General features: G+C 49.3%; 2 protein-coding genes across 2 annotated transcripts in view; one reads left to right on the plus strand and one right to left on the minus strand.

The window, feature by feature from the left end:
- The window catches only part of LOC144116143 (deoxynucleotidyltransferase terminal-interacting protein 2), a 136,832-nt gene that overhangs the window by 86,671 nt on the left and 24,221 nt on the right, over nucleotides 1-25,940 (plus strand). The gene's annotated exons all lie outside the window — the stretch shown is intronic.
- LOC144128168 (uncharacterized) overlaps nucleotides 11,845-25,940 on the minus strand; it is a 30,078-nt gene continuing 15,982 nt past the window's right edge. The window contains exon 3 of the mRNA XM_077661274.1: nucleotides 11,845-11,963. Coding sequence (XP_077517400.1) covers nucleotides 11,845-11,963 — 119 coding nt within the window. The remainder of the gene's footprint in view (nucleotides 11,964-25,940) is intronic.

Here is a 25,940-nt window from a genome sequence, read left to right on the forward strand (position 1 = left end):
TCCGGCCGGGTTGGGCACGCAGTACCCTACCAGTGAGCTTCCAGCGTTGTACGCGAGGTGGCAGCACAGGAAAATGAAAAAGGCGGATTAAAGGGACCAAGCCATGTATCGCTGTTCTGAAATGCACGGCTTTTTTTGCACAGTGACAGCAGGCCACCAGTTTTATTTTAGCGGTCATTCCTGAGCTTATATTGCAATGGCAGCAGTTAAAACAAACCTGGAGAGGCTTGTTTCAATGTTGACACATGCAGAAATTAGCTGGCATGTTGTCTATGCAATTCTAAGGCATTCAAAAAGTGCCCATGTGAATGGAAAACAAAGTGGTTGCTAAGTGCTGAGCAAAAAGCCATACATGCCACCTTCACTCTAAACATAACATGACGTGGGTTCGTAAACTGGCTTTCAGGTCCTGGGCAGCTCCTGGTTGATGCTGAGAAAGAATACTTCACATATTCAAGGAAACGCGATACACTGATCATGTACGGTGGTTATCTCAACCAGGTTTTGTAGACATATATTTACAGGGTGAAAGCTGTGATGTGAAATACAATGAAATGAAAGAATGAGCATTTAAGGGGGGACATTTGATGTAACAGTAGCTTGGTTTGGGCTAGTTGGTAACAGTTCTTAGAAAACAGCGCAAAAAGGACACGGACGACACAGAAGTGGACAGGACAGGCGCTAACTTGCAACTTTATATTTCGAAAAGCCACCACGTCTAATATATAGGAGCTTCCTAATGCCAGCATGCTTGCTCCGAGCGACGGCTGTGGAGTGGGAGCTCCCTCAGATAAAGACATTTTTTTTTTCAAGCCCTCCGGTGCCTCAAGCCTCTCAAATGGGGGTAAAAGTCCCACAATCAGTCCCGTGATTCCCTTTTGATTACAATTTTGAAGTCATGAATGTCGCAGCATTCAGAGGACATTTGCTTTTGAGACCCCACTTCTGACACCAGTGTGATGACCCCCATAATGCGCAGGTCCACACGGGACGGAGAGGCAAAGAGACACCGTATGGCTCAGTTTAAACAAACAGGTATATTCAATAATTACACATGATTAAGGTTATACATCAGAGGCTGGGGCGTCCGAGCTTACGTGCCGACGACTTCATGGGGGCGATGGAGTGGCTCCGGAGTTGGGCTCGAGCGGTTGCTGGCAGAAGCTGCACGCCGTCGGGCTTCGGCGCTGAAGGCCCTCTTGGCGAACGATGTCGTCCTGAGCGTTCCCCTTCCGTACTGCTTCTCGATTTTTATATCCTCTTCTCCACACCCCCTAGGGTGAGGACGCCCACGCCGGAGGGGAAGGAGGGGGGGCTAAGGCTTTCACTTGGGCGCACAAACATACCACCGCACTTATTGTCTCGCCCCCCTCACGTGTTGAGTCCGAGGGAAAGAATGTTGTCTTCGCGGTAGCGCATAGCGTCGGCTGTGGTACGGCGCGCTCTGGCCCGCTGACAGTTCCCGCGGGTCACCGTCCTCCATTCTTCATCAACTGACACTCGCTCCTCAAGGTAAGGCGCGCTCTGGATCGCTGACAGTTCCCTTGTCCTGGAATGTGCCCGGGAGGGCCGCCCCTGGAACCGCCACGCCAATTGGGGAGGACAAAGCCTGTTTCCCCGCGGCGGCGGCGGCGGGTCCGGTTGGGCTCAAACCCCTTCGTTCCGGTCGTCACTCAAAAGTGCATGGCTGGGTAATTGATGATGCCGCTGTCATCTGGGTCTCCGTCTACGCCGCGCCGTGGAACGCGGAACCTCGCAGCACACACAAGGAATGCACCTCGCAGCACACACAAGGAATGTACCTCGCAGCACACACAAGGAATGTACCTCGTAGCACACAAGGAATGTCACACTCGCTCACCCTCCAGAAGAATGTTCTCCGAACATTTGAGTCCCTGCAGCTCCCCTTGTCTTTCTGAATCGCCTCGCACAGTGCGTCCGACAAAACATTTTTCGCTGCACTCAACACCACTGCACAACACCATATGCCTCCGCTGTCATAACTGGCGTCTCCAGGGGCAGCACTGATCTTCTTTTACAGATAAACATGAAACTCAGCACCCAAGCCTCTCCTTTCTAGTCCAAACTGGACGAAATAAATTTACCACAGTTACAAAGGAGCTCCCACTTCTAGCACGATCACGGCACAGACAAAAATATAGATAACGAAAGGAAGTAGGGCAGGTTCTGCATGCGCTCCGCATGCTCTCCTGTGAAGGTGTTACTTAATGACAGAAAGGTTTAACTACTAACTCCGATAACTTAACACATACGCATATAGCAATGTTATGAGCTGCGGCATTACACAATTCTGACCAGTTCACAACTCCGCTCTGTTTACACCATTAGTCCGACTTAGCTTTCCGATTTCGCAGCGGATATCGGCCTTCATGAGTCATACTAAGTAAGTCTGTGACCCTTTGTCTGCTTTGGGACTCGCGAGGGCTCGTGGCAGGAGCCTCTCCTGGCGTTATCTGCGCGGCAACCTCGCGCGCTTCTTCTAGCAATGCATGAAGTAAATCCGGTGGCATTCTGGCCGTCACCTCTGGCGCCTGCCGAACAAATGCAGGAGAGGGCGTTTCTTGCGAACTATCTGCGCGCTCCGCTTCACTTCTGTCCCCATCAAAATCCGCGCTTTCCCTTTCCTCATTTCGTGAATACTGAACCGGTGCCGACTTGAGGCGATTTGCGTGTATCCTTATCAAGCGCCGGTTCACGTCTCGGACTCTGAAGTTTACCGGAGAAAGCTTCTCGACAACCTCGCACGGTCCTCTCCACTTCGTCTGGAACTTACGAGCTAGCCCAATCTGCCTTTGGCAGTTTTCAATGTACACGCTGTCCCCCACATTAAACGGCGCGTCTCTAGCACTGCGATCGTGCACCTCCTTCCTGCGCTTCGCCGCTTTCTTTAAGGCCTCCTTTGCGATGTCCCTCGCCACTTGCAAGCGCGATTCTAGCTCCACCTTATAGTCGTCCAGTGAAGCGTATGGGACACGACGGGGGCCCTCTGGCACTTCACTAGGCTGGTCCGGGTCTCGGCCGTAGAGAAGAAAGAATGGCGATTCGCCCGTGCTCTCGTGTGCTGCGGAATTGTAGGCAAACATTGCATACGGGAGCCACAAGTCCCAGTCCCGCTGGTCGCGCGAAACAAAATGCGACAGGAACCCGGCCACGGTTTGGTTCAGTCGCTCCACCGCGCCGTTGCAAGCCGGATGGTACGGTGTTGTCTGCTTCTTAGCGATCTTAAGCAGCTCGCAAACTCTCCTCATTAGCTGCGACACGAAGTTCGTTCCCCGATCTGTCAAGAGTTGCCTCGGGGGTCCATGTCGGAGCACGATCTGTTCGACAAATGCTCTTGCAACCGTGTCTGCCTTCTGATCTGGGAGTGCTACCGCTTCCGCGTATTTTGAAAGGTGGTCGACAAATACTAAAATGTACTTGTTTCCGGAAGTGGTCGTGGGCAATGGGCCCATTATGTCCATACCTGTCCGCTCGAAGGGAGCCGAAACCTCAGGGAACGGCTGAATTGGAGCTGGTCTTCGTCCCTTGGGTGTTTTTCTTTCGAGACAGGAATGACACTTCGCACAGTAGTCTCTAACATCCCGTCGCATGCCACTCCAAAAGTACAAACGCTCCACACGCCTGCGTGTCTTCGCTACGCCAAAATGACCGGCGCATGGCGCATCGTGAAACGCGCGAAGAACCCTTTCTGTCCACGACCGAGGTATGACGACTCTCTCCCAAGCGGTTTTCTCTGGTCTCCCTTTCCTGGTTGGCCTCGTGCGCCGACACAGGGTGCCGTCTTTGTCAATGAAATAACCTAGCTGTTCGGGGTGAGACGGTGCGCCCTCTAAGCTTTCGATTATTCGCTTCAGGTCAGGATCTTTGCACTGCTCTGTGCGTAATTCGGCGGGGTCGACTACGGGGACAAACTCATCTATAGCTGCCACGGCAGCTGTGCGGCTGAGTGCATCAGCATTCAGATGTGTCTTTCCTGACTTGTGCTCAACTTCAAAGCAGTATTCCTGCAGGTGTAGATTCCATCTAGCGAGTCGCGAGCTAGGGTCCCTGACACTCATCACCCATTTCAGAGGATGGCAGTCTGTGACTAGCTTGAATTTGCGGCCGTAAAGGTAGCATCTGAAGTGCTTTACTGCCCAGACAACGGCGAGGCACTCCCTTTCCGTAGCTCCGTACTTTTGCCCTGTGGGGCTCAGCTGTCGGCTAGCAAAAGCAACGGGATGTTCTTTGCCCTCGATAACCTGAGATAGCACGGCACCAACTGCGAACTTTGACGCATCTGTGGCCATAACGAAGGGCAAACTAAAATCCGGGTGGCGCAACAGCGGTGCACTCATTAGATTCCTTTTCAGGGCCCCAAAAGCATTCTCCGCGTTTTCGTCCCAGCGAAAGGCGACATTTTTGGCTGTTAAGGCGGTGAGCGGCTTAGCGAGCTTGGCGAACTCCTCTATGTGCCTTCGGTAGTAACCGATCAGGCCGAGAAACTGCCGGACCTGGCGGACGCTAGTCGGGGATGGAAAATCCGAGACACACCTTAGTTTCTCAGGGTCCGGTCGCACGCCGTCAGCTGAAACAACGTGCCCGAGGTATTTCACCTCGTTTTTGAGGAATTGGCACTTAGAGGGCTTCAGCTTGAGACCCGCTGCTCTTAGTCGCACCAAAACCTGCTCAATATCGCGCAAATGGTTATCAAAACTGTCACTGTATATGATAATGTCATCCATATACACGAAGCACAGCCTCCCCAGAAGACCTGCCAGGATAACATCAGCGGTTCTCTGCCAGACAGCAGGGCTGTTGGCCAGACCCATCGGCATTCTTTTCCATTCATAGTGCCCTGAGGGCGTGTTGAATGCCGTTTTCTCGGCATCTGCCGGATCCATTGCTATCTGCCAGAATCCCGCCGCCATGTCCACTACCGTGAAGTACCTGGCAGAGCCCAGCTGAGAAAGCGTCTCCTGTATATTGGGGATGGGGTATGGATCGATGCGAGTTACGGCATTTAGTTTGCGGTAGTCCACTACCAATCGATACGAGCCATCTGGCTTTTCCACCAATAGTGCTGGTGCTCCCCAGGGTGACTTTGAGTGTTCGACAATGCCGCGATCAATCAGGTCCTGCACCTGCCGCTCCATCTCCTCACGTTGGGAGTAAGGAACCCTGTACGCACGCTGGTAAACGGGCGATGAAGTGCCGGTTTCTATCCTGTGCTTTATAACGCCACAGCAGCCCAAATCCAGGTTGGACGCGGCGAATACCTCCGAGTAGTCGTTCAGCAAACCAGCCAGAGCCTCCCTCTCCCTGGATTTTACGTGAGAAAGATCGAACGACACCTTTGGAGCAGCCGAAGGACTAGCATGCTCTACAGTTGCGAGTACCGTATCGGTGGGCTCACGTTGCTCTATCGCAGAGGTGAAGAAAGCCAATGTTTTGTTCTTGGGAAGGCTCAGTGGCTGCTGGCTACAGTTAACCACCCGTAGGGGCACTCTGTGGGCGTCATTAACTGTCACGAGGCACGCGGCTGCCTTCAGGCCATTGCTGAGAGAGTCGACCGGCTCAAGCACTCCCACGGCGCCGCTCTCTACATCTGAAGGCACAAACGCGTACAAAATGTGCTCCGACCAAGGAAGGACGACCGCCTCCTCGACCAGCCGGACGGCAACCCGCGAATATACCTTCTCCAATGATCCCACTGTTTGACGGGTGTCAATATCGGTAATGCGAATCTCAGCCCCTCTCCTGTTCAAAAACGGAACTTTTGATCCGCCCGCATTAACCTCTTCCTCAGAGAATGAGACTACTACCTTCCCTTTTCTCAAAAAATCCTGCCCTAATATACCTGACACTCCGTTTGGCAGAGACACCGTGTCCGGGCATACGTAGCAGGGGTGCTCCAATGCAATTCCGCCGAGAGAGAAGTGTAACCGGTAGAGTCCACTTATGCCAAGAGGATCCCCCGTTATGCCTACAAATTTGGTTGCCATACCACCAGACGCTTCCAACACCTCGCGGTCCCCCTTCCTTCGAAGCGTGTTAAAACTGCTCTCCTTAAGCAATGTCACCTTTGACCCCGTATCTATCAACAATTCCATACAACAACCATTTAACTTGCAACGCACAACAGGGCATGCCTCGTCGGCCACACAAACTACCACCACCTCATCATCTACTGCTCCCTCCCCACGCTCCTCAGGCTGGGGAGGACTAACTAGTTTTTTGTCTCGGTATCTGGAGCCCCGCTGTAGGCTTGCTTAGGGCGTGTCTCGCCTGCTTCTCTTTGTGGCTCCCCACGGCGCACGTTTTGGCAGAACCTGGCGATGTGTCCGCGACCCTGGCAAGCGAAGCATACGATTTCTTCAAAATCTCGCATACCGCGCCTGTAGCTTTGTGGCGGTCTCCGGTTTCCAGCGAATGGGCGCTGTTGAGCGCGCGCTTCAACCTGGCATTCTACCTGCTGAGATAGCAGCTGTTCTAAGCGATCTAACCGCTCTGTCAAGAGAGCAACCTCAGGGTTGAGCACCGCTCTCTCTATGACGCGTACTCTCGCTGCGGCTGTCGTTAACGCCTCATTTTGTTCCTCATCCAATGCGGCCTCCACGGCTTGGTCGAAATTGCTCGGCTTGCGCGAGTGCACGAACCGGCGCACGGGGTCTTGCAGACCAGCCACGAACAAAGCGGTCATTTCCTCTTTAAGTATATCCTCCGCGTATTTCTTCTTAAGCTGGTCTCCTTCCTCCTCCCTGCTTAACGTATCGCGCGCTAAGCGCTGAAGCCGCGACGCAAACGTTCGCACGTCCTCCCCTACCATCTGTCCGGCGTCACGGAACCTCTGTACTCGCACGTGACGTGGTTCAGTGTCAAAATGCTCAAACGCGAGCTTCTTAAATTCCGCAAATGATTTTGTGGATTTTACTTTTTCGTCTCGCCATGCAAAATCATGAGCAGCTCCTGCCATCTTACACCTCGCCATTCCCAGCATTTGAGCATCGGACCATCCCCCCATTTTCCCAATCTCTTCTAGCATGGAAAAGAAATCGCAGATTGGAACCCCTGTCTTATCTCCCGTAAACGTCGGAATGACGCTTCCTAATGCCAGCATGCTTGCTCCGAGCGACGGCTGTGGAGTGGGAGCTCCCTCAGAGAAAGACATTTTTTTTTTCAAGCCCTCCGGTGCCTCAAGCCTCTCAAATGGGGGTAAAAGTCCCACAATCAGTCCCGTGATTCCCTTTTGATTACAATTTTGAAGTCATGAATGTCGCAGCATTCAGAGGACATTTGCTTTTGAGACCCCACTTCTGACACCAGTGTGATGACCCCCATAATGCGCAGGTCCACACGGGACGGAGAGGCAAAGAGACACCGTATGGCTCAGTTTAAACAAACAGGTATATTCAATAATTACACATGATTAAGGTTATACATCAGAGGCTGGGGCGTCCGAGCTTACGTGCCGACGACTTCATGGGGGCGATGGAGTGGCTCCGGAGTTGGGCTCGAGCGGTTGCTGGCAGAAGCTGCACGCCGTCGGGCTTCGGCGCTGAAGGCCCTCTTGGCGAACGATGTCGTCCTGAGCGTTCCCCTTCCGTACTGCTTCTCGATTTTTATATCCTCTTCTCCACACCCCCTAGGGTGAGGACGCCCACGCCGGAGGGGAAGGAGGGGGGGCTAAGGCTTTCACTTGGGCGCACAAACATACCACCGCACTTATTGTCTCGCCCCCCTCACGTGTTGAGTCCGAGGGAAAGAATGTTGTCTTCGCGGTAGCGCATAGCGTCGGCTGTGGTACGGCGCGCTCTGGCCCGCTGACAGTTCCCGCGGGTCACCGGCCTCCATTCTTCATCAACTGACACTCGCTCCTCAAGGTAAGGCGCGCTCTGGATCGCTGACAGTTCCCTTGTCCTGGAATGTGCCCGGGAGGGCCGCCCCTGGAACCGCCACGCCAATTGGGGAGGACAAAGCCTGTTTCCCCGCGGCGGCGGCGGCGGGTCCGGTTGGGCTCAAACCCCTTCGTTCCGGTCGTCACTCAAAGTGCATGGCTGGGTAATTGATGATGCCGCTGTCATCTGGGTCTCCGTCTACGCCGCGTCGTGGAACGCGGAACCTCGCAGCACACACAAGGAATGCACCTCGCAGCACACACAAGGAATGTACCTCGCAGCACACACAAGGAATGTACCTCGTAGCACACAAGGAATGTCACAATAGTAATTGCTGAGTTTGGTGATAAGGTCTGCAGTCAGTCGACCTTTACCACTCAACCTTTCACAATCCTCTGCTTTGTGCTTTTGGAGAAGATTGCGCAAAGCACTGCCCATCCGCTTTTGTACATGATTTGTACAATCTTCTTTTTCAACTGGTATAAAACCATATACCTTTGCTTCCTCTACCGCACGAAAATGCTTGCTATCTCCATCGCAGAGCATTGTGGTGTAGCACAGGCCATGCCGCTCCAATGATCGTTGGAAGAGCATCAGAGCTGCATCCACCTCCATCTGCCCGGATTATGAATCTGTATTCTTTTGGCATACATGCTGTGTCTTCCATGCGTTGTACTGGGGGTCCTCCTCTTTGGGTGCATTTTTGCAGCCAAGGCAGTAGTTGCACAGCACTACATAGTCTAACACATAGCCTGAAAAAAGCTCTATGACAGAGCCCACACCAATGTGGGACTGGTGCCCTCTCGTCATCCACATTCCATCGAAACAGACTGCGATATTTCCGGGATTACCAAAATTCAGTTCTCTGTATAGTTCTTTCATTGAGGAAGCACAATCAGTCAGCACACTTTCAGCAGCTAACGTCGTGGCAGGCTTCAACTTAGACTTGAGGTGTGCTTGGTAGGTCTTGTTGTGAAGACCCCTGTGGGAGATTCCCATGGTTGAAAAAAAGTCATTCAGTGCTGTTTGGCCGTTCCCTGTAGTTAGCGCAGCCCGGGCAGCAAGAATATTTACCTGGAAGGGAATGCACTTTGCGCTTCCAGGTAGACGCTGGGAACTCCACTCCTGCACGACATCGCCGCAAACAGAACACTCCAAGCACAACTGTACAGCAACACCGTATTTGCGATTGCTTTTCTGGATGGACACGTCGCCACCGCACTGGCGGCACATGGTTTTTTCGAGGAGCCGGTTGATTGCTGACAGATCGACGATCGTGTACGTTGCCGCTGCCGTCGCCGCCGGGCCTGGGTCGCCTCTCTCAGTGCGAAGAGCCTGCAGCTTGCGCTCGGTCCCAGATATAGAAGAGAGCTCTGAAATTCGGGCATCCGCTCGTTCTTGTAGTTGCTCCAAGTCTTGGGGGCTCATAAACGTCGTGTCGTCGCGCGTTCGTTGCTGGCGGCCACCCGTGTCATCGGAATCGGCCGCGGAGACGCCCGTCGCCACACTTTAAACTGCCTCGCTTCGATCACCTGCTTCGAGAGCGCACGGACCACCTTCCACTGCATCCTTTTGCTTGTTAGAAGGCTTTTTACGCCTTTTACCGAACTTGTGCGCACTGTGGAACTTTCGGTACGGTGGAGACAGCTCGCTTCCGAAATCAGGCTGAGACTTTTTCAAAATGGCGTTGCGTCCATCGGCAGCGTGGACCCTAACAAAATGGTGCGGGCCAATGAGCTGCGCCGGTTTTGACACGTGAATGACCAATGGCACAGCGAGATTCCGTCTTTCCTTTCCTGGCTGCTGCACTGGGCACGATTGGGGAATTCGTTCCGACGGAGGCGACGTCTTGGCCCTTGTATTTGGAGCGCCTCGAATTTTTATTTTAAGCAAATGACATCGACGGTAACGAAAAAAAGCGAGCAACGCTCTGCAGCGTTTGCGGCCCAGCAACGTATGCCATCGTTCGTTCCCTTTGTTCTCCGGATGCGCCGTCGGCGGTGGCCTACGATGAGATCGTCAGGCGTCTCTCAAACCACTTCTCGCCGCGACCGTCGGTGACAGTACAGCGTTTCAAGTTTGGCGCGCGTCAGCAGCAGCCCGGTGAGTCAATTGCCGACTACATTGCGGAACTGCGGCGTCTCTCGGAACATTGCAATTTCGGTGCGTCGCTCAACGACATGTTGCGCGACCGGCTGGTGTGCGGGGTGCAAAGCGAGACTCTCCATCGTCGGTTGCTGGCGGAACCGGAGCTTACGTTTGCGACAGCTCGGGAGAAAGCCATTGCAATGGAATATGCGCAGCGACAGACCGAGCAAATTCGCGGCAGTGCCACATCGTCTGAAGTTTGCAGCGTGAGCGGGAAGCGCTTCGGCACATGTGTTGCGAAGGTCTCGGCGCCAGTGACAGCCAAGGAGGGTGCCCAGAAGCAGGCTGGTTCGTCTGGGTGCGCATTCGCCAAGCAGTTGCCCATTCATCAATGTGTAGTGCCACTTCTGCAAGCAACGAGGGCACATAGTGAGAGCATGCAGGAGGAAGGCTGCAGCTCGCGCTTCGGCTGAACCCAACTTTCGGAACAGAAAACGGCCGAATGGAGGCCGCCACAAGAATGCTGCATCGGACGTATACGGCGTGTTCGTGCTGTCTGGTGAGGAACCAACGGTGAGAGTGCAAGTGCGCGTCAACGGAAGTCCCCTATAGATGGAGGTGGACTCGGGTGCAGTGTGTTCAGTCATCAACGACCGGACTATGCGGATGCTGCGAATATCGAAAAGGGCGTTGCGCCCAAGTAGTCTTCATCTCCGAGCTTACAATAACAAGGAACTACGAGTGTTGGGCGACCTGGCCGTGACGGTGGAATTCAAGGGGCGCGAACATCGCCTGCGATTGGTGGTGGTTAAGGGTGCTATTATCGGACTTCTCGGTCGGGACTGGTTCAAGTCCTTGGGAATAAGTCTGAGTGGCGTTCGCAGTTTGTGCGAGCCGAGTAGAACTGACAGTAAGGGAACAACTGCCTTGATCAAGAAGTATTCCTCAGTCTTTGAGCCTGAACTTGGGGCAAGTAAAAGGCCTCCTGTACGCTTAGAGGTGAACCCGGCAGCTCCGCCGCGATTTCTGGAGTCACGACAAGTACCGTTTGCATTGAGACCGAAGGTCGACGAAGCACTGGACCGGTTGGTGAGCCAAGGCATTTTCCAGCCTGTACGGCACTCGAAGTGGGCAACACCTGTCGTTCCAGTTGTCAAAAAAGATGGATCGATAAGGATCTGCGGGGACTACAAGAGTACAGTCAATCGTGTAATGCAGTGGGAAATGTATCCCCTGCCGATACCAGAGCAGCTGTTTGCCAGGCTGGCAGGTTGCTCGAAGTTTTCAAGGCTAGACCTCGGACAAGCGTATCAACAGAAGACTGTTGATAAAGAAACAGCTGACTTGGTGACGGTTACAACACATCGGGGACTGTTCCGCGTAACCCGTCTCCAATTTGGCGTGGCAGTGGCTATTTTTCAGAGGTACATGGGAAAACTGTTGCATGGAATTGATGGTGTTCTTATGTTCTTGGATGACATCTTGATCGGCGGAAGAGATGAGACGCAGCACCATGCTTGTTTGCAAGAGGTGCTCAAAAGAATCCATGAAGACTGTCTGCGACTGAAATTTGACAAATGCCAATTTTGCGTTGAGGAAGTGTGTTACTTGGGATTCAGCGTGAACTCTGCAGGTGTGCAGCCGACAGAAGACGAGGTGTGTGCTATTCACGAGGCCCCGGAGCCGACATGCAAAAAGGAACTTCAAGCCTTTTTTGGGAGCTCTGAACTTTTACAAGTTTCTTAAAGGAGCAGCTCATGCCTTGGAGCCATTGTACCGGCTGTTGGACAAGGGTCGCGGGTGCCGTTGGACGGGAGACGAGGCAGACGCATTTCGCCAGGCGAAAGATCAGCTGCAGTCATCGCATGTTCTTGTGCACTATGATGTCAACAGGCTCCCAGTACTGGCCTGTGACGCGTCCCCGTATGGACTGGGGGCTGTGCTGAGTCATGTGGGTGAAGATGGCAGCGAGACCGGCTGCGTATGCATAGAGAACTATGAGCGCGGCAGAACGGAATTATGCCCAAACAGACCGAGAAGCGCTCGCCAGCGGCTTTGGCATAAAGAAGTACCATCAGTTTCTGTATGGGAGGCATTTCAAAACTGTGACGGACCACAAAGCTCTCTTAGGACTGTTGCACAATGCCAAGCCCATTCCACAGGTGCTGCGTTGGACTCTCATGTTATTGGCATATGACTATGAAATTGAGTATCGACCAGCGGAGAAGCCTTACAATGCTGACACATTCAGTCGTTTACCACTGAGGGCCAGTAAGGCGGAGGAAGAGGAACAGCGTCTTTTGGAAGTAGGAATGTTGGAAATGGCGCCAGAAGTAACATGGAACTCTAGGAAGGTGGCAAGATTTACGTCAAGGGACAAGCTGTTGGCTGGAGTCTGCAATTGGGTGCAGAATGGGTGGCCAGAGGGCAAGCTACCAGAAGAGTTTGCAGCGTTTGTGAGCCGCAAGCATGGACTGTCGGTGCACCAAGGTTGTTTGCTATGGGGCAGTCGTGTGGTCATTCCGGAGCCAGCTCGACCATATCTCATGGACATTCTTCACACAACTCATCCAGGAATTGTGAAGATCAAGGGGCTCGCCAGAGGAGCCTCGTGGCCAAGAATTGACAGAGATGAGAAGAAAGTGAGGGACTGTGCACTTTGTCAGGAATCCAGGTCTGCGCCAGCAGCTGCAAAAATTTACCCTTGGGAATTCACCAAGTGTCCTTGGACAAGACTACACATCGATTTTGCTGGGCCCTTCCAAGGCAACGTCTTCCTCATTGTGGTGGACTCTCACTCAAAGTAGTTGGAAGTGTGCCGAATGACCTCCATGTCGGCAGCTGCAGTTTGCGCGAAGCTTCGTTTTCTTTTTGTTACCCATGGCATTCCAGAAGCTGTTGTTTCGGATAATGGGACTGCGTTTTGTTCGGAGTAGTTCAGAGACTTCATGTGCCGAAATCAAATCCGACATGTGACCGTTGCCCTATATCACCCTTCTTTGAATGGTCAAGCAGGATGGATGGTGCGCGAAACCAAGGAAGTACTCACGCACATGGTTGGAGGCAATATCGACACACGTCTGGCTAGGTTTTTAATGACCCAGCATATCCTACCTCATGATACAACAGTCAAGAGCCCAGCCGAATTGCTAATGGGCAGGAAACTTTCAACTGTGTTAGAGCGTCTGCATCCTGACCTGCAGTCTGGTGGGCAGCAGAAACAAGAGCAGATGATGCAGTGCCGTAACCAGGCAGTGCGACTGTTTGAAGTGGGGGATCGAGCGCTTGTGTGCAACTATTTCTATGGGCCCAAGTGGTTGCCGGTCATTGTGGACGCTGTCACTGGACCAGTGTCGTACTTGGTTGTCACCAAGGATGGACGTCGATGGAGACGTCATGTTGATCAACTCAGAAGTTGTTTTGCCAGCTACGCATTGGAAAGTTCCACTTCTAGAATGTGCGAAGAGGAAGAACCGTTGGTTGCTTCCCCGGCAGAGTGTTCAGAGCTTGGCATTCCTTCAAGCCCAGAGGACCCTGGAAGATGGGACCAAGGAGAAAGATGAGAGGAGGCTGCAACGACCAGTACCGAATCTGGTTCCTGTGATGACCGTGAAGTGAGCGCATCCCTTCAAGTCCAGCGACCACAGCGCCAACGCAGCTGTCCTGTGTATCTGAAGGACTTCGTGACATAGGAGGGAGTACTGTTATAGCGGGACAATCTTAGGGCCAAGTAACCCTGTGTTACCACGTGTCACGAGACGGCGGCTTCCCCCCAGTCTGTACCTTGCCTTTGGCAATTAAGGATGCAACGGTCGCATTTGATAAAGCACCACAATTCTTTTGGGTTCGTTTTTAGTTTGTCTGCCAATGAGGGTAGGTACAAGAGCTTTGCTGCCTTTAATTCGCTCTTAAGGTTTTCAGTAAGGATTTTTAGTCGTGCGTACACAGATGGGTTTTTTGTTTTAGAAGACCTTTTATAAACCTGAGCTTTCTTTCTAATTGATGGACGCATTCTTTTATTGATCCATGGTTTATCCACTCGTTTATTAGGTGACATCAGCCTTCCGGGAATAAACTGTTCAACTAGAGACAACAGCTTATTCTTGAATGTTGTCCACAGTTCGTCTACATCACAGAAAATGGAACTATCTATGAAAACCGTAAATAATGAACCAAGTTCCCTATTTATGGCGTCATAGTTACCTTTTTCATACATATAAACTTTTCTGTGACTTTGCATCGGCACTTCTATTCATTTGCATACGACCGTTGCCGCTACCACTTCATGATCACTAATTCCAGGTGTGGCTACTACGTTGTTTACTAGATCGCTTCGATTAGAAAAGAGCAAATCTAAGGTATTGCCACGGTTCGATCCAACACGCGTAGGAGTCCACAAATTGACGCAGCCCGTAAACACAATTTCATACAGTGCACAATGATGTGCGGAACGACTCCCTTCAGGATAATGGTTGTTCCATGTTATGTCTTGCAAGTTAAAGCGCCCCTTAACGGGATAGGTTCAGAAGCTAGAATGGACAGCGAGCGAGAGAGTAAGTAAAGGATCTTCGCTAGTGGAAGTAGGCGGCCGGTAGAACGAGCAGACGATAAGACTGTTTCCGACCGAAAAAATTACTAAGGTGGCAGTCTGGGCATGTTGGTGATTCATGGTGGAAATGTACAGCGCAAATAAAGACGAGGGCACAAGGAAGACACATGGAACACACGAGCGCTGATTTGCAACAGTTTATTTCGAAACTCGGACCAGTATTTATAGCTGAAAAACCAGGCAATCATCACACACGCGCAGTAGGTGACCGATTCATATGTCCTAGTTTCGGAATAAACTGTTGCAAGTCAGCGCTCGTGTGTTCCATGTGTCTTCCTTGTGTTCTCGTCTTTATTTGCGCTGTACATTTCCATCGAAAGGATTAATTTTCATCAAACAGATTCTGAACGGTCATCACCACAGTCCAGAGGCACACTCTGTATTCGGTTATGTACGAGAACAAAGACGCTCCCGCCATGTGCATTATGGTCCTTGCGATAAGCTGTGTACTCGGATGGGAAAACTCCAGCGCTTGAAACATCGGAGTCGAGCCAGTACTCCGTGCCAATGACATCAGGCTGCGAAATGTGAACTAGGCCAGAAATTCCACAACCTTATTCGTTATACTTCTGCAGTTACCATTAACGATGGACAGGTGATCATAAGTAACTGAGCACTGCCTTGGAGCGGCATGGTTTGGTTGCTATTGCACAAGTTCCCGAATTGAACAAGTAGTGTCATCCTACGCTTTGGCTTTTCCCCGCATTGTTAATCTGTCGAGTTTAAGAGTGTTTTTGAAATCGTGCTTCTTTGCATAGACAATTAGCTTATTCCTCGCTTGGCGGATATTCTTAGAATAATCTTCACTTAAAGAAAAACCAGTGTCTTTAAATTTTGAAGCGGCAGACAAAAAGGCGCTGATTGTCCTTAAAGTGACTAAATTTTACAATTAGCGGCCTTCTCTTTTCACTGGATTCTTTGCCAATTCTATGGGCTCTTTCTATTGAAGCAGGGCTAATGGTTGTGCCCAGGTGTTTTTCGCAGATACTGAAAACTTTCATATCTGATTCAGCCCACGTTTCTTTAGCAGTGTCAGGGACACCATAAAAAAGTATATATATATATATATATATATATATATATATATATATATATATATATATATATATATATATATATATATATATATATATATATATATTCTTGCGGGAAACAATATATTTACAGGTATTTACACAAGTGAAGGGAACAGCTGCGAGCGGAAAACGCCATCTCGGCGTCAGGGTGGCGACGTGTGCGCGTCGTGATAAGGTTTAAGGCGGCATACGTGGGCGATGTTGGTGGTGGGGCCAGAAGACGATGGCGAGGACGCAAGGGGAGCAATTTCATAGTTCACGTCGATGACAGGGCGCACCACACGGTAAGGCCCCGGTAGTGAGAAAGGAGCTTCTCGGAGAGACCGACGCTGCGCGACGGCGTCCAGAGAAGGACGAGTGATCCGGGATTATATTCGACCCCCCGTTGACGGCGGTCGCAAGCGGACTTCTGGGAAGCTTGAGAGGCATGGAGCTGACTACGGGCTGTTTGGCGTGCCAGCGTTGCCTGGGCGATGGCGTCCCGAGCGTAAGCAGTGCTGGAGACTGAAGAAGGCGGCATGAGTGCGTCCGAAGGCGAGGTGGGTGCCTACCAAACAAAAGTTAGAAGCGGGAATAGCCTGTTGTGTCATGCCGCGAAGAGTTACACGCAAACGTCACATAAGGTAAGGCTGCGTCCCAATCTCGGTGGTCTGGCGAGACGTACATTGCTAACACGTCGATGAGCGTGCGCTTGAACCTTTCCGTAAGCCCGTTGGTTTGTGGATGGTAAGCTGTCGTGAGCTGGTGCTGTGTGGCACACGAACGAAGAATGTCTTTAAATACTCTGGACAGAAAATAACGACCGCTATCGGTGATCAGCAGTTGACGTGGGGCACCGTGATGAAGAATGACGTCTTGAAAAAGAAAATCGGCGACATCGTTAGCGCAGCTGGTAGGCAATGCACGCGTGATGGCGTACCGAGTCGTATAATCAGTTGCGACAGCGATTCACTTGTTGCCGGAGAGGGACGTGGGAAAAAGGCCAAGAAGGTCGAAGCCAACACGGTGAAAAGGTTCCGGAGGTACGTCGATGGGTTGTAGAAGACCGGCAGGCAAAGCGGAGGGCCTTTTCCGACGTTGACACAGGTCGCAAGCGGCAACGTAACGCTCGACGGAACGACACAGACCAGGCCAAAGAAGCGGTGCCGCACCCGAGCATACGTGCGGGACACACTAAGGTGGCTGCCGGCTGTTGGCAGATCTTTCAGTTCTTCAAGGATAGAAGAGCGTAGACTTTGGGGTATGACGAGCAGCAGCGGCGGACCATCGGAGCATAGGTTGCGGCGATACTAAATGCCATTCTGGAGCTCATAAAAAAATGTACTTCAGTAGAGTTAGTTCTTGGGCTAGTTGGTATTCTTGATTGAAGCTCATATCTTTTCTGCGCAACGGCACACAGCCAAAGAAAGGAAGAAGGAAGAGAAGAAGGATGAACACAGCGCTGTTTTTACATTGCTTGTCTCCAGAGTTCAGACCTTAAGAGTTTGGAAACGCGTTTCACATGCCCCCACGACAGCGGAACAGCACCAAACAAGGCACTCACTTTTGCGGGCGTCACTCTCTTCTTTATGCAGAATGCCAGGAACCCAGCACTGTGTTCGTCCTTCTTCCTTTCTTTGGCTGTGTGCCGTTGCGCAGAAAAGGTATGAGCACATAAAGTTTCAGAGACGGAGATCGGTTTGCAGAGCGGAGGCCATCAAAGATAGGTCGTAAAGATGAGCCATGGCGCTGTTCGTTGGCGATATCGGTGAGATCAGAGATAGCTAAGAGGCAGGGCAGGGTCTCAGCGTCTTCTAAATCAGGTGGATATACACAGTGTATCGGGGTAAACAGTTAGCGTCCTGGTGATGACGCCCTCACTTGTACACGACGGAGTATGAATATACTTGGAGGCACAAAGCTCAGCGACCTAGGCGACCGGTGGGATCTTTTAGGGAAGACAGCCAACAGAGAGCGTGGTGATCAGTGACCACAGCAAATGAACGGCCCAGCAGGTAGGGTCGGAAGTTAGCTACTGCCCAGACAAAGGCGAGACACTCGCGCTCAGTAATGGAGCAATTTAGCTCTGCGGCAGAAAGTAGGCGGCTGGCAAAAGCAATGACTCGATCTTGACTCTGTTGACGTTGGGCTAGCACGGCGCCGATCCCATATCCGGAGGTGTCGGTGCGAACCTCTGTGGGAGACGACGGGCCAAAATGGGCTAAGATGGGCGGATTGGTCAGCAAATGAACGAGGGAGGAAAATGAGTTCTCTTGAGCAGGGCCCCAGATAAAGGGGGTGACGTTCTTAAGAAGGTCGGTGAGGGGGTGAGCGATGTAGGCGATATCTTTGATAAAACGGCGAAAATACCACAAGCCTACAAAGCTGCGCACATCTTTCGACGACCTTGGAAGAGGAAAGTCCAACAAGGGAAAAGTTTGTGCCAGTTGGTCTGTCATGTTTAAAAGGTAAAAGAACCGCGACTTCAGAACAGGACGTAAGACGAGTTGGACAGGACAAGCGGTACCGCTTCTCCTGTCCACCTCGTCATACGTCTTGTTCTGTAGTCGCGGTTCTTTTACGTTTTAAAGGAACTATGCAATGAATTAAAACTCGCTTGTAAATGTTTTCAAAGCTTAGAAATGATGCTAATGAGCATTTACACTCAGTGTGAGTCTTCGGAACTCAACCGGCAATTTATGAATTTTTAAAAACCGTGTTTTTCAAAATTCGCGGGCCGATTGGTGTTTTCGTTGTGGCCGGTTTTGAAAGAAAAATCGTGAAAATAGACGTCACTAGTTCCGTGACGTCGACAGGCCGCCACACGCTGTCATTCGCTGGAGCCGCGGCAGCCACGACGCCACGGGCACACCTCCGGTAGCCGTGAAAGTCGTCTGCTCGTGCCGCCGCGCGAGCCCCTCGGGCAAGCGCGAGCAGGTCACTGCCTTCGTGCCAATAGTTTCAGTTTACCTCTGCCGCCTATTTTTGTCGGGAGTTGCGGGGCCACCCGCAGTGTCTTTTTCGTCCGCAACAGACGACAAGCAAAAGAATCCGGAGCGCACCGCAATTCAGAAAGGCGAAGAGAGACTGCGGAGACGTTGCCGATGCTGCTGCTGGGGCGCCGGGTGCGACAACCGAAAGTTGCAAACCGAACATCAGCGGATGACGTGTTCATAGGCGGGGCTCAGTCCCAGACCTGTTTTCTTTTTTTTTTCTGGTGCCCCCGCGTGTACGAGTTGAGGGGGAGAGGAGGAGGGTAATTTTTAATCTTCTATATCTTGGTTGTTATTGATGCTAGCTCAAAAATTCTTGCACTGGGTGACGAGTGATCGAATGTCAATCTCTCGTCTGCTTTATGTAACCTCAATTAATTTATTGCATAGTCCCTTTAAAGAGGAAAGTCCTTCACGGCTTGAAGTTTGACTGAATCTGGGCGTACACCAGAAGCGTCAAATCAGAACTTCGCGACAGTATTGGGTTGAAGACTTTGGCAGCCCGAAGAAAAATATGCAGACTGAAGTTCTTGCACAGCATTTACAATAATTGTACCGGTATTAATAAAAACACATATCTAAAGCAGCCATATTACATTTCGGAGGTACTAGACAATACCAAAAAAAATTAAGAGTTATAAATGCCGCATTAATGTATTTAAGTATTCGTTTTCCCCTAACACAATTCTGGACTGCAGTGAGCTTCCGAATGTTGTGGTTTGTGCACCTGTTTTTCCGAAGTGCTGTTGAAATGAAGATCTGATGTATTTCTTCCGGGACTCGTGCGTTTACCAGCGCTGCACCGATGTATGTTGTGTTATCGCTAATACTACTTGTGAATTCATTTAGCCTTCTTTTTGTGTTTTGTATTACCTTGCTGACATGTTTCCCAATATCTTCTTTGCATGTGTTATTGCATGTAGTTATATCCCCCGTACAATAATGCCTCATGGGCGCTGCAGGTATTTGCAACAAGTAAATAAATAAATAAATAAATAAATAAATAAATAAATAAATAAATAAATAAATAAATAAATAAATAAATAAATAAATAAACGTTCATTTCAAGACCAGCGTCTCCTCTTTATCAATATCAGGAAATAGTAGTGCTAAAACGTTTCCCTTTCTATATTTTGTTTCGCTGCGCTGAATTCTTTCCATGCTTTCTGTTGATTTAAATAACTTCCCTGATAATGCCCTTCGGGTGCTGTACGTGCCTTGAATAAATAACTAAATGGAGCCCAGCTTGAAGGATATAGCACACTGCATACAAAGCTACACAGAGTGCATGCCCTTCTGCTGCGGTATTATCACCATCACCACTTGCAAACGACACACATTCCCAGCAGGCACTGCAGGCCTGCTTTAGTGTTGCGACACCTGGCCGCACTGTTCCTGCCTTTTTCTGTGCAGACAGAAGTAACAGCAGGCCATCACCTGGGTGCCAGTCAAACCACACTCCCCCATAAAAGTGTTGGTACTGACTAGATGAATCAAAGGTGCACCACATTTATTTAGTACACCGACAGCTAAATCGAAGAGTTTTGCATGATTTACAATGAAGGGACTGGAGGAGAATCTCGTAGCCTTCACCTTTCATGTGCAATCAATATTTGTGAAAGTTGATGAGATCTTCATGAGGACCGCTCCTCCTATATACTAAGATTCTGCATCAAGACAGGGAGAAAGATATTTTTAAATATTTGCGTGTGCAGTCAGGCAGTACTGAGATTGACTCAGGACACATAACACACAGTGGGTTGCATGACCCCACTGGCACAGTGAGTGGTACGAAAAGCAGTGGCGGCTCGGAGAAGGACGCTACTTGAGCCTGCAGTGAGTTTATGGGAGTGCCACAGAATTCTCACTTGAACTGTGAGGAACGCCAAGCTTCCTGGGCTTATAAAGTGCTGATGTCACTTGGTTAAGTTCCAAGAGACTCAGGCTTCAGCATGCTTGTGGCCACTCGATAAAGGTGGCTTGGCGAGGTGACGGCACACCTTCCTTGATGTCTTCCAATGAACCCTTTTGGGGGTCGTTTGTTATTTTGAAACGAAAAGTTTTCTCCCTCAATAATACATCCAGACCTCAAGAAAGATACCTCTAGTTTTTCAATGCAAAACAACAAGTATTTCTTTACAAGCATGTACAGAGTGCAGCTATGTTAAAAATCGAACACCTAGGCAACAGCAACTCAGGTAAATAAATAGCTTAGAGACCGTGGAATTACTTTTGACTTTGAGAATGCACATGACATTTGAAATGGAGAAAAAAATGATACTATGCTCAGTGTTGTAGGCATTACCGAAAAAAGTAACTAAATTTGCTACTTGTTATGCTAAAAAAAGAAACGCGTTACCGCCCTACGTTATCTACAAAAAAGGTAACGCGTTACCGTTACAGTTACGGAAAAAAGTACCACTCGTTACTTTGCCATTACTTCATGGCCATTAATTTTAACTAGTGCATCTTCGCCTAAAGAACTCACGATAACAATTTTATAAAGCTCATATTTCACATAAAACTTCTAGCTCAAGCAACAAATTTACTCAAAATGCTGATTTAAAGAGAATACTTTGCACAGATGTGCAGGAGCTTAGCAATGTTACAGTGGCCTAAAGTTGCCTGTAGAGTTACATGTTATGGCTTCTAACTCTGTGGTACATGGTGAAGCCATTTTCTGAATGTGACATTAAACACAAAATGAATCTTCATCATCAATTCTAATATCACAAAGAAAACATCGCTGAACTCTAAAAAAATTGGCCGTAGTTCTGAAAAATGGGCTGTTCCAAAATGCTCACCATGCTTCTACTCTTGAGAGAGTTGTGTGTGCTAGTGGTTCGGGAAGGGGAGTTAGGTGAATAATGCAAGTGTGTGAATGCGTGTTCGTGCACGTGTTTCGTGCTTTGTGGCTATTCTGTCTTTTTTCTTTAGTTGGGTGCGTCGTCAAGGGCAGGTGTTCTCTGGCATGCATGAAAGCCGGAGCAAGGGTCGTTGAGAGCACTTGTACATTTTGTTTACTTGCAACTTAAGTTTACGTGCTCTGTGCTTTTTTTTCTAAAAAAATGGGAGCGGAGTTGAGTACAATTGGAACAAAAAGTAACTTATAACATGACACCTCACGTTAGCGAAAAATGTTAATGTAAGTATGTTACCCGTTACAGTTCCGGAATGGTAACGAGTACGTTACTAAATTACCGAAAAACGTAACGCGTTACCGCCAACACTGACTATACTACACGTGGTAAAATCAGTGAATGAAAATGGCTGAAAAGGTGCTTCCAAGCTAATTTTTTTTTTGTGGAATATCATTAACTGCATCCTTTCATATCAACTGCATGAAGGCCGCTAAATTCACCCGAAACAAAGACATCACCACTATGTAGAGTACACTTGCTGAAAAAACTGCAAATTCACTTTGAGGAGGGGACAAGCCAACCATTGTTGTCTGCCTGAAATGCTTGGTAAAGCAAAGAGACTAGAAATATTTTTTCACTAATAAATGTCAGCTACAATGCAGGATTATTTTTTTTAATTACATAAAACCTAGAGTAATCCACTGAAAACTGCCCCAGATGAAATGCCATTACAGCAGAAAAGTAAAAGCGATGTCACTTATAGCTGAAGGGCTAAACTCACACTTGCTCTCAAGCAGGCTTGCATGAAAAGTTAAGACAATTGCTGCTGTGGCATTCTTCGGACCAAGTTGCTGTGCTGCATTCATTACACATGGTGGCTTGCTAGAGGACCATTTTATGGCGAACTATGAAGTTTTATGGCATTTGCAGCTTTGTCGGCATGTCGCGGTGAATTTCTTTAATGCTTTCTCGCCTATTTACTGGCAGCTACTACACACTCGGAGCTTCATCTGAGAAAAACTTATAGATTGAAGGGGCGCCACACACAGATCCCACGAGAATGCTGCACATGACATGAACCAAGATTATTGGTTCCGAACCAAATACTCATGCACTATGTGGCATCACTGTAGCCGGTGCACTTCCTTCCATTAGGCAGCATCATGCAAAGCAAAGTGTATGTAACCAGGCAAGTGTAGCGCCACCCTAACCATAGCCCTAGGTTTTCCTCTATGCAAGTGTGAGGGCAAATTAGGGCCTCCTTGGCGTTATTTTTGCGCTTGCAACTGGCGTGTGCGTATGTGTGACGGAGCCGCACAGACTCCCCAGACACCACGCCATAGACATACGGAAAATGCCTACTCGCTGTGACAATCGTCCAATGCAACTGTATATGCTTAGTAGAAAAGGAAACCTCCCAGAATACAGGGAGCCAATTGTATTGGCGGACACACTGTACTTCCGATGGAGCAAAGGCAAGCAGCTGAGTGGCGCAACAGTAGCGACACTCGCAGCGTGCGTGCAGTTCCGTGAGCTGGCAGCCTCTGCGGTGCGTCCTCCCCCCAGCAGTGCCTTCCCAGTGCATTCCCGAAAAAGGTGCCAGTGTCTTCCTTTCTATCGCGCCTTTTGGTTGCCAAAACAAAGTGTTGAATAATTTAAAATGCTGCAACTGCATTGATTAATTTTTACGTGCCAAGGTGGCAATCTGGGGGCTGTACGAGGCACTCTGCAATGGAGGGCCTCCTATTTATGATTTCCTACAGCCAAGGGTTGTTTTTACGTTTAGCCTTCATATTAAATCTCAAGCTTCATACTTCTTTAAAAGCAGCCACTTTTATAGACAGTTATTGCTCCAAGGTATTTAATTACGAATGTGTATATGGATGTCACAAAATGTACACGAACTGCAGTCTTACTCTGCATAATGGCCGACAGCTAAATGCAGATAACGGGCAATTCCCGGAGGGCAGGAAAGCCTGCCTACCCTCAAAGCATTGTAGAGGGAATGGGCTAAATTGAATAATTACAGGATTGAAAAACGATACATACAAAATACATGACAAGCTTCAGAAATAAGATCACAATAGAAAAATACATTACAATGCACATACTGAGAATATGCAGTGTTTTTTTTACTTTACAGATTACAGGTGTGAGTGGTACGTCGGTGTGTCTGTAGAGCTGGATTGTACAGCAAGACAGACATTGTGTACCTCATATGGATCAAGAATTGAGCGATTAATTAACTAAAATTACTCAAACTTTTTGTTTCTGATTTTAGGGGCCCAATGTTATACTGTGGAATTGATGGCCGTCAACATCAAAGTTGAGCCTCGTTTTTAAATTCCCTTAATCGGCAGTGTGTTTCGAAATGTAAAATGTCAGAAATGCGCATTTGAAAACTCGTTGAGTTGGCATTCCCGCATTACACATTTATGAAATGGTGTCTCTCGCAATTCTTACGCACGAAATGCAGGCGCAGTAGGTTATTTGTTGGTGTAGAAGAAGTTAACTTGATTTCGGCGACGATACAACGTGCAGCGACGCCATTTTATAATAATGTAAGGCAGAAAGCCTACTCAGGGAGCCGCCGTGGTGGCTGAGTGGTTATGGCACTGAGCTGCCGGACCGGAAGACGCGGGTTCGATGCCGGACGCGGCGGTCGAATTTCGATGGAGGCGAAATTCTATAGGCCCGTGTACTGTGCGATGTCAGTGCACGTTAAAGAACCCCAGGTGGTCGAAATTTCCGGAGCCCTTCACTACGGCGTCCTTCATAGCCTGAGTTGCTTTGGGACGTTGAACCGCTATAAACCAAACCAAACCTACTCAGGTAGCTTTCAACAGCGTATTTTTGACTGCAGACGGCGCAAAAGGGACAAGGACAACGAAACAACAACAAAAAAACGGCACAGGCGCCATTCCTGTTGTTTTCTTGTGCCTTCGTTTTTCTTGTCCCTTTTGCGCCGTGTTCAGAATCAACCTTAGCTATCATCCAATATAGCCCAATCCAGAGTACTTCTTGAGTATTTTCGGCGTTCGATATTTCGTACCGTATTGCCGATTTACGGAGTTTGAAAACGCGGCTCACCTTCGATGCTGACGGCCATAAATTTTGCGATATAACCTTGCCCCCTAAAGTCAAAATTAAGTTTATTAGTTAATTTGAGCTAATTTGTCTACTTACTGATACATATGAGGTACTGCCTTTGTCAAATTTTAGAGCCCAAAGGGTTTGCCTCTCAGCCTTGTGCTGGGGATCCTGTAGCATTCGTGGAAGTCCTGTACCCGTTGGAGGACCAAAAATCTGCTAACCTTCCGTAGCGTTTCATCGCTAAGGATGAATTTCAAACCACAGGCTCGGAAGCAAACCCCTTGGGCTCTAAACATTTGACAAAGGCGGTAAATAATGTTCGCTTTACTGTACAATGTAGCTCAACAGATTGAACTGATGTATCCCAGTTTTTAAAATAAAAATTTGTAAAGATAAAAAATCACCCTGTATAAACTGAATAGAATTACATGATAAAAAGAAAAAGTAAGTTTAAAAGTAAGTCAAATGAGCACTATGCCATTTGCGTTTTTTTTTGTTTGGGAGGGGGGTCCTACGGTGCGGGGCCAGTCGCGTGATAAGTGTTAAACATAACCAGTCATCCGCAACAGCCGCGGAAGAAGTCGTTTTATTGTTGTATTTGTTCACTCTTTCTGAGAGAAGGAAATTTGTGGTGACACTTAGTCTTGCGTAATTATATGGGATGCTTGTGTAATGACACGGGTTGAATTGATTCTGTCGACCAGAGGAAATACTTGAAGAATACAATAAACATTGAGGATATACAGGGTGTCCCAGCTAACTTTAGCCAGGGTTTTGAAATATGCCGATGCACTCTACGACCACGCGACCAAATGCAAGTTGCTGGCTGCTGTATGGAGCATTTCACACTATTTTTTGTATTCTGCTTAATTGCATAGTTAGTCGAGTTTAATTAACCAACTTCGCAAGCAAGGAAGATAGACGAAAAAGCGCAAAGAGAAAGTTGCAGAACGGTCCGCGAAACGTCCAAATGAACAGTTTCTAACTCTCCATCTATTACGTGTCGGCTTTTTTTCGCTCACTGCAGATGCCCGCCGAAATACACACAAAAAAAAACCCACGTGAGGTGTCCACTTACGCGCCGCAATTGCAGTGCTCTCAAACGTTCCGCGTAGGAACGAACAGAACATTTAGCCGGTGTGCTGCCGCTTAGAGGTTGACAGGGCAGCGACGCAGCACCTGGCTGTGTGATTGACGTGAACGCAAGCGATAAGGACTGTGTCTGCTGGTCGCTATCAAGCACAGCAAGGGAAACATACCGCTCGCCTATACATGGTTTTCACGTGACGTCACGTCCGGCGGCGCGCGCTGCGGCGGACATGTTGGTGCAGTCTGTGCGGAGT

The sequence above is a fragment of the Amblyomma americanum genome, chromosome 1 (genome assembly GCF_052857255.1).
Source record: "Amblyomma americanum isolate KBUSLIRL-KWMA chromosome 1, ASM5285725v1, whole genome shotgun sequence".
Classification (NCBI taxonomy): domain Eukaryota; kingdom Metazoa; phylum Arthropoda; class Arachnida; order Ixodida; family Ixodidae; genus Amblyomma; species Amblyomma americanum.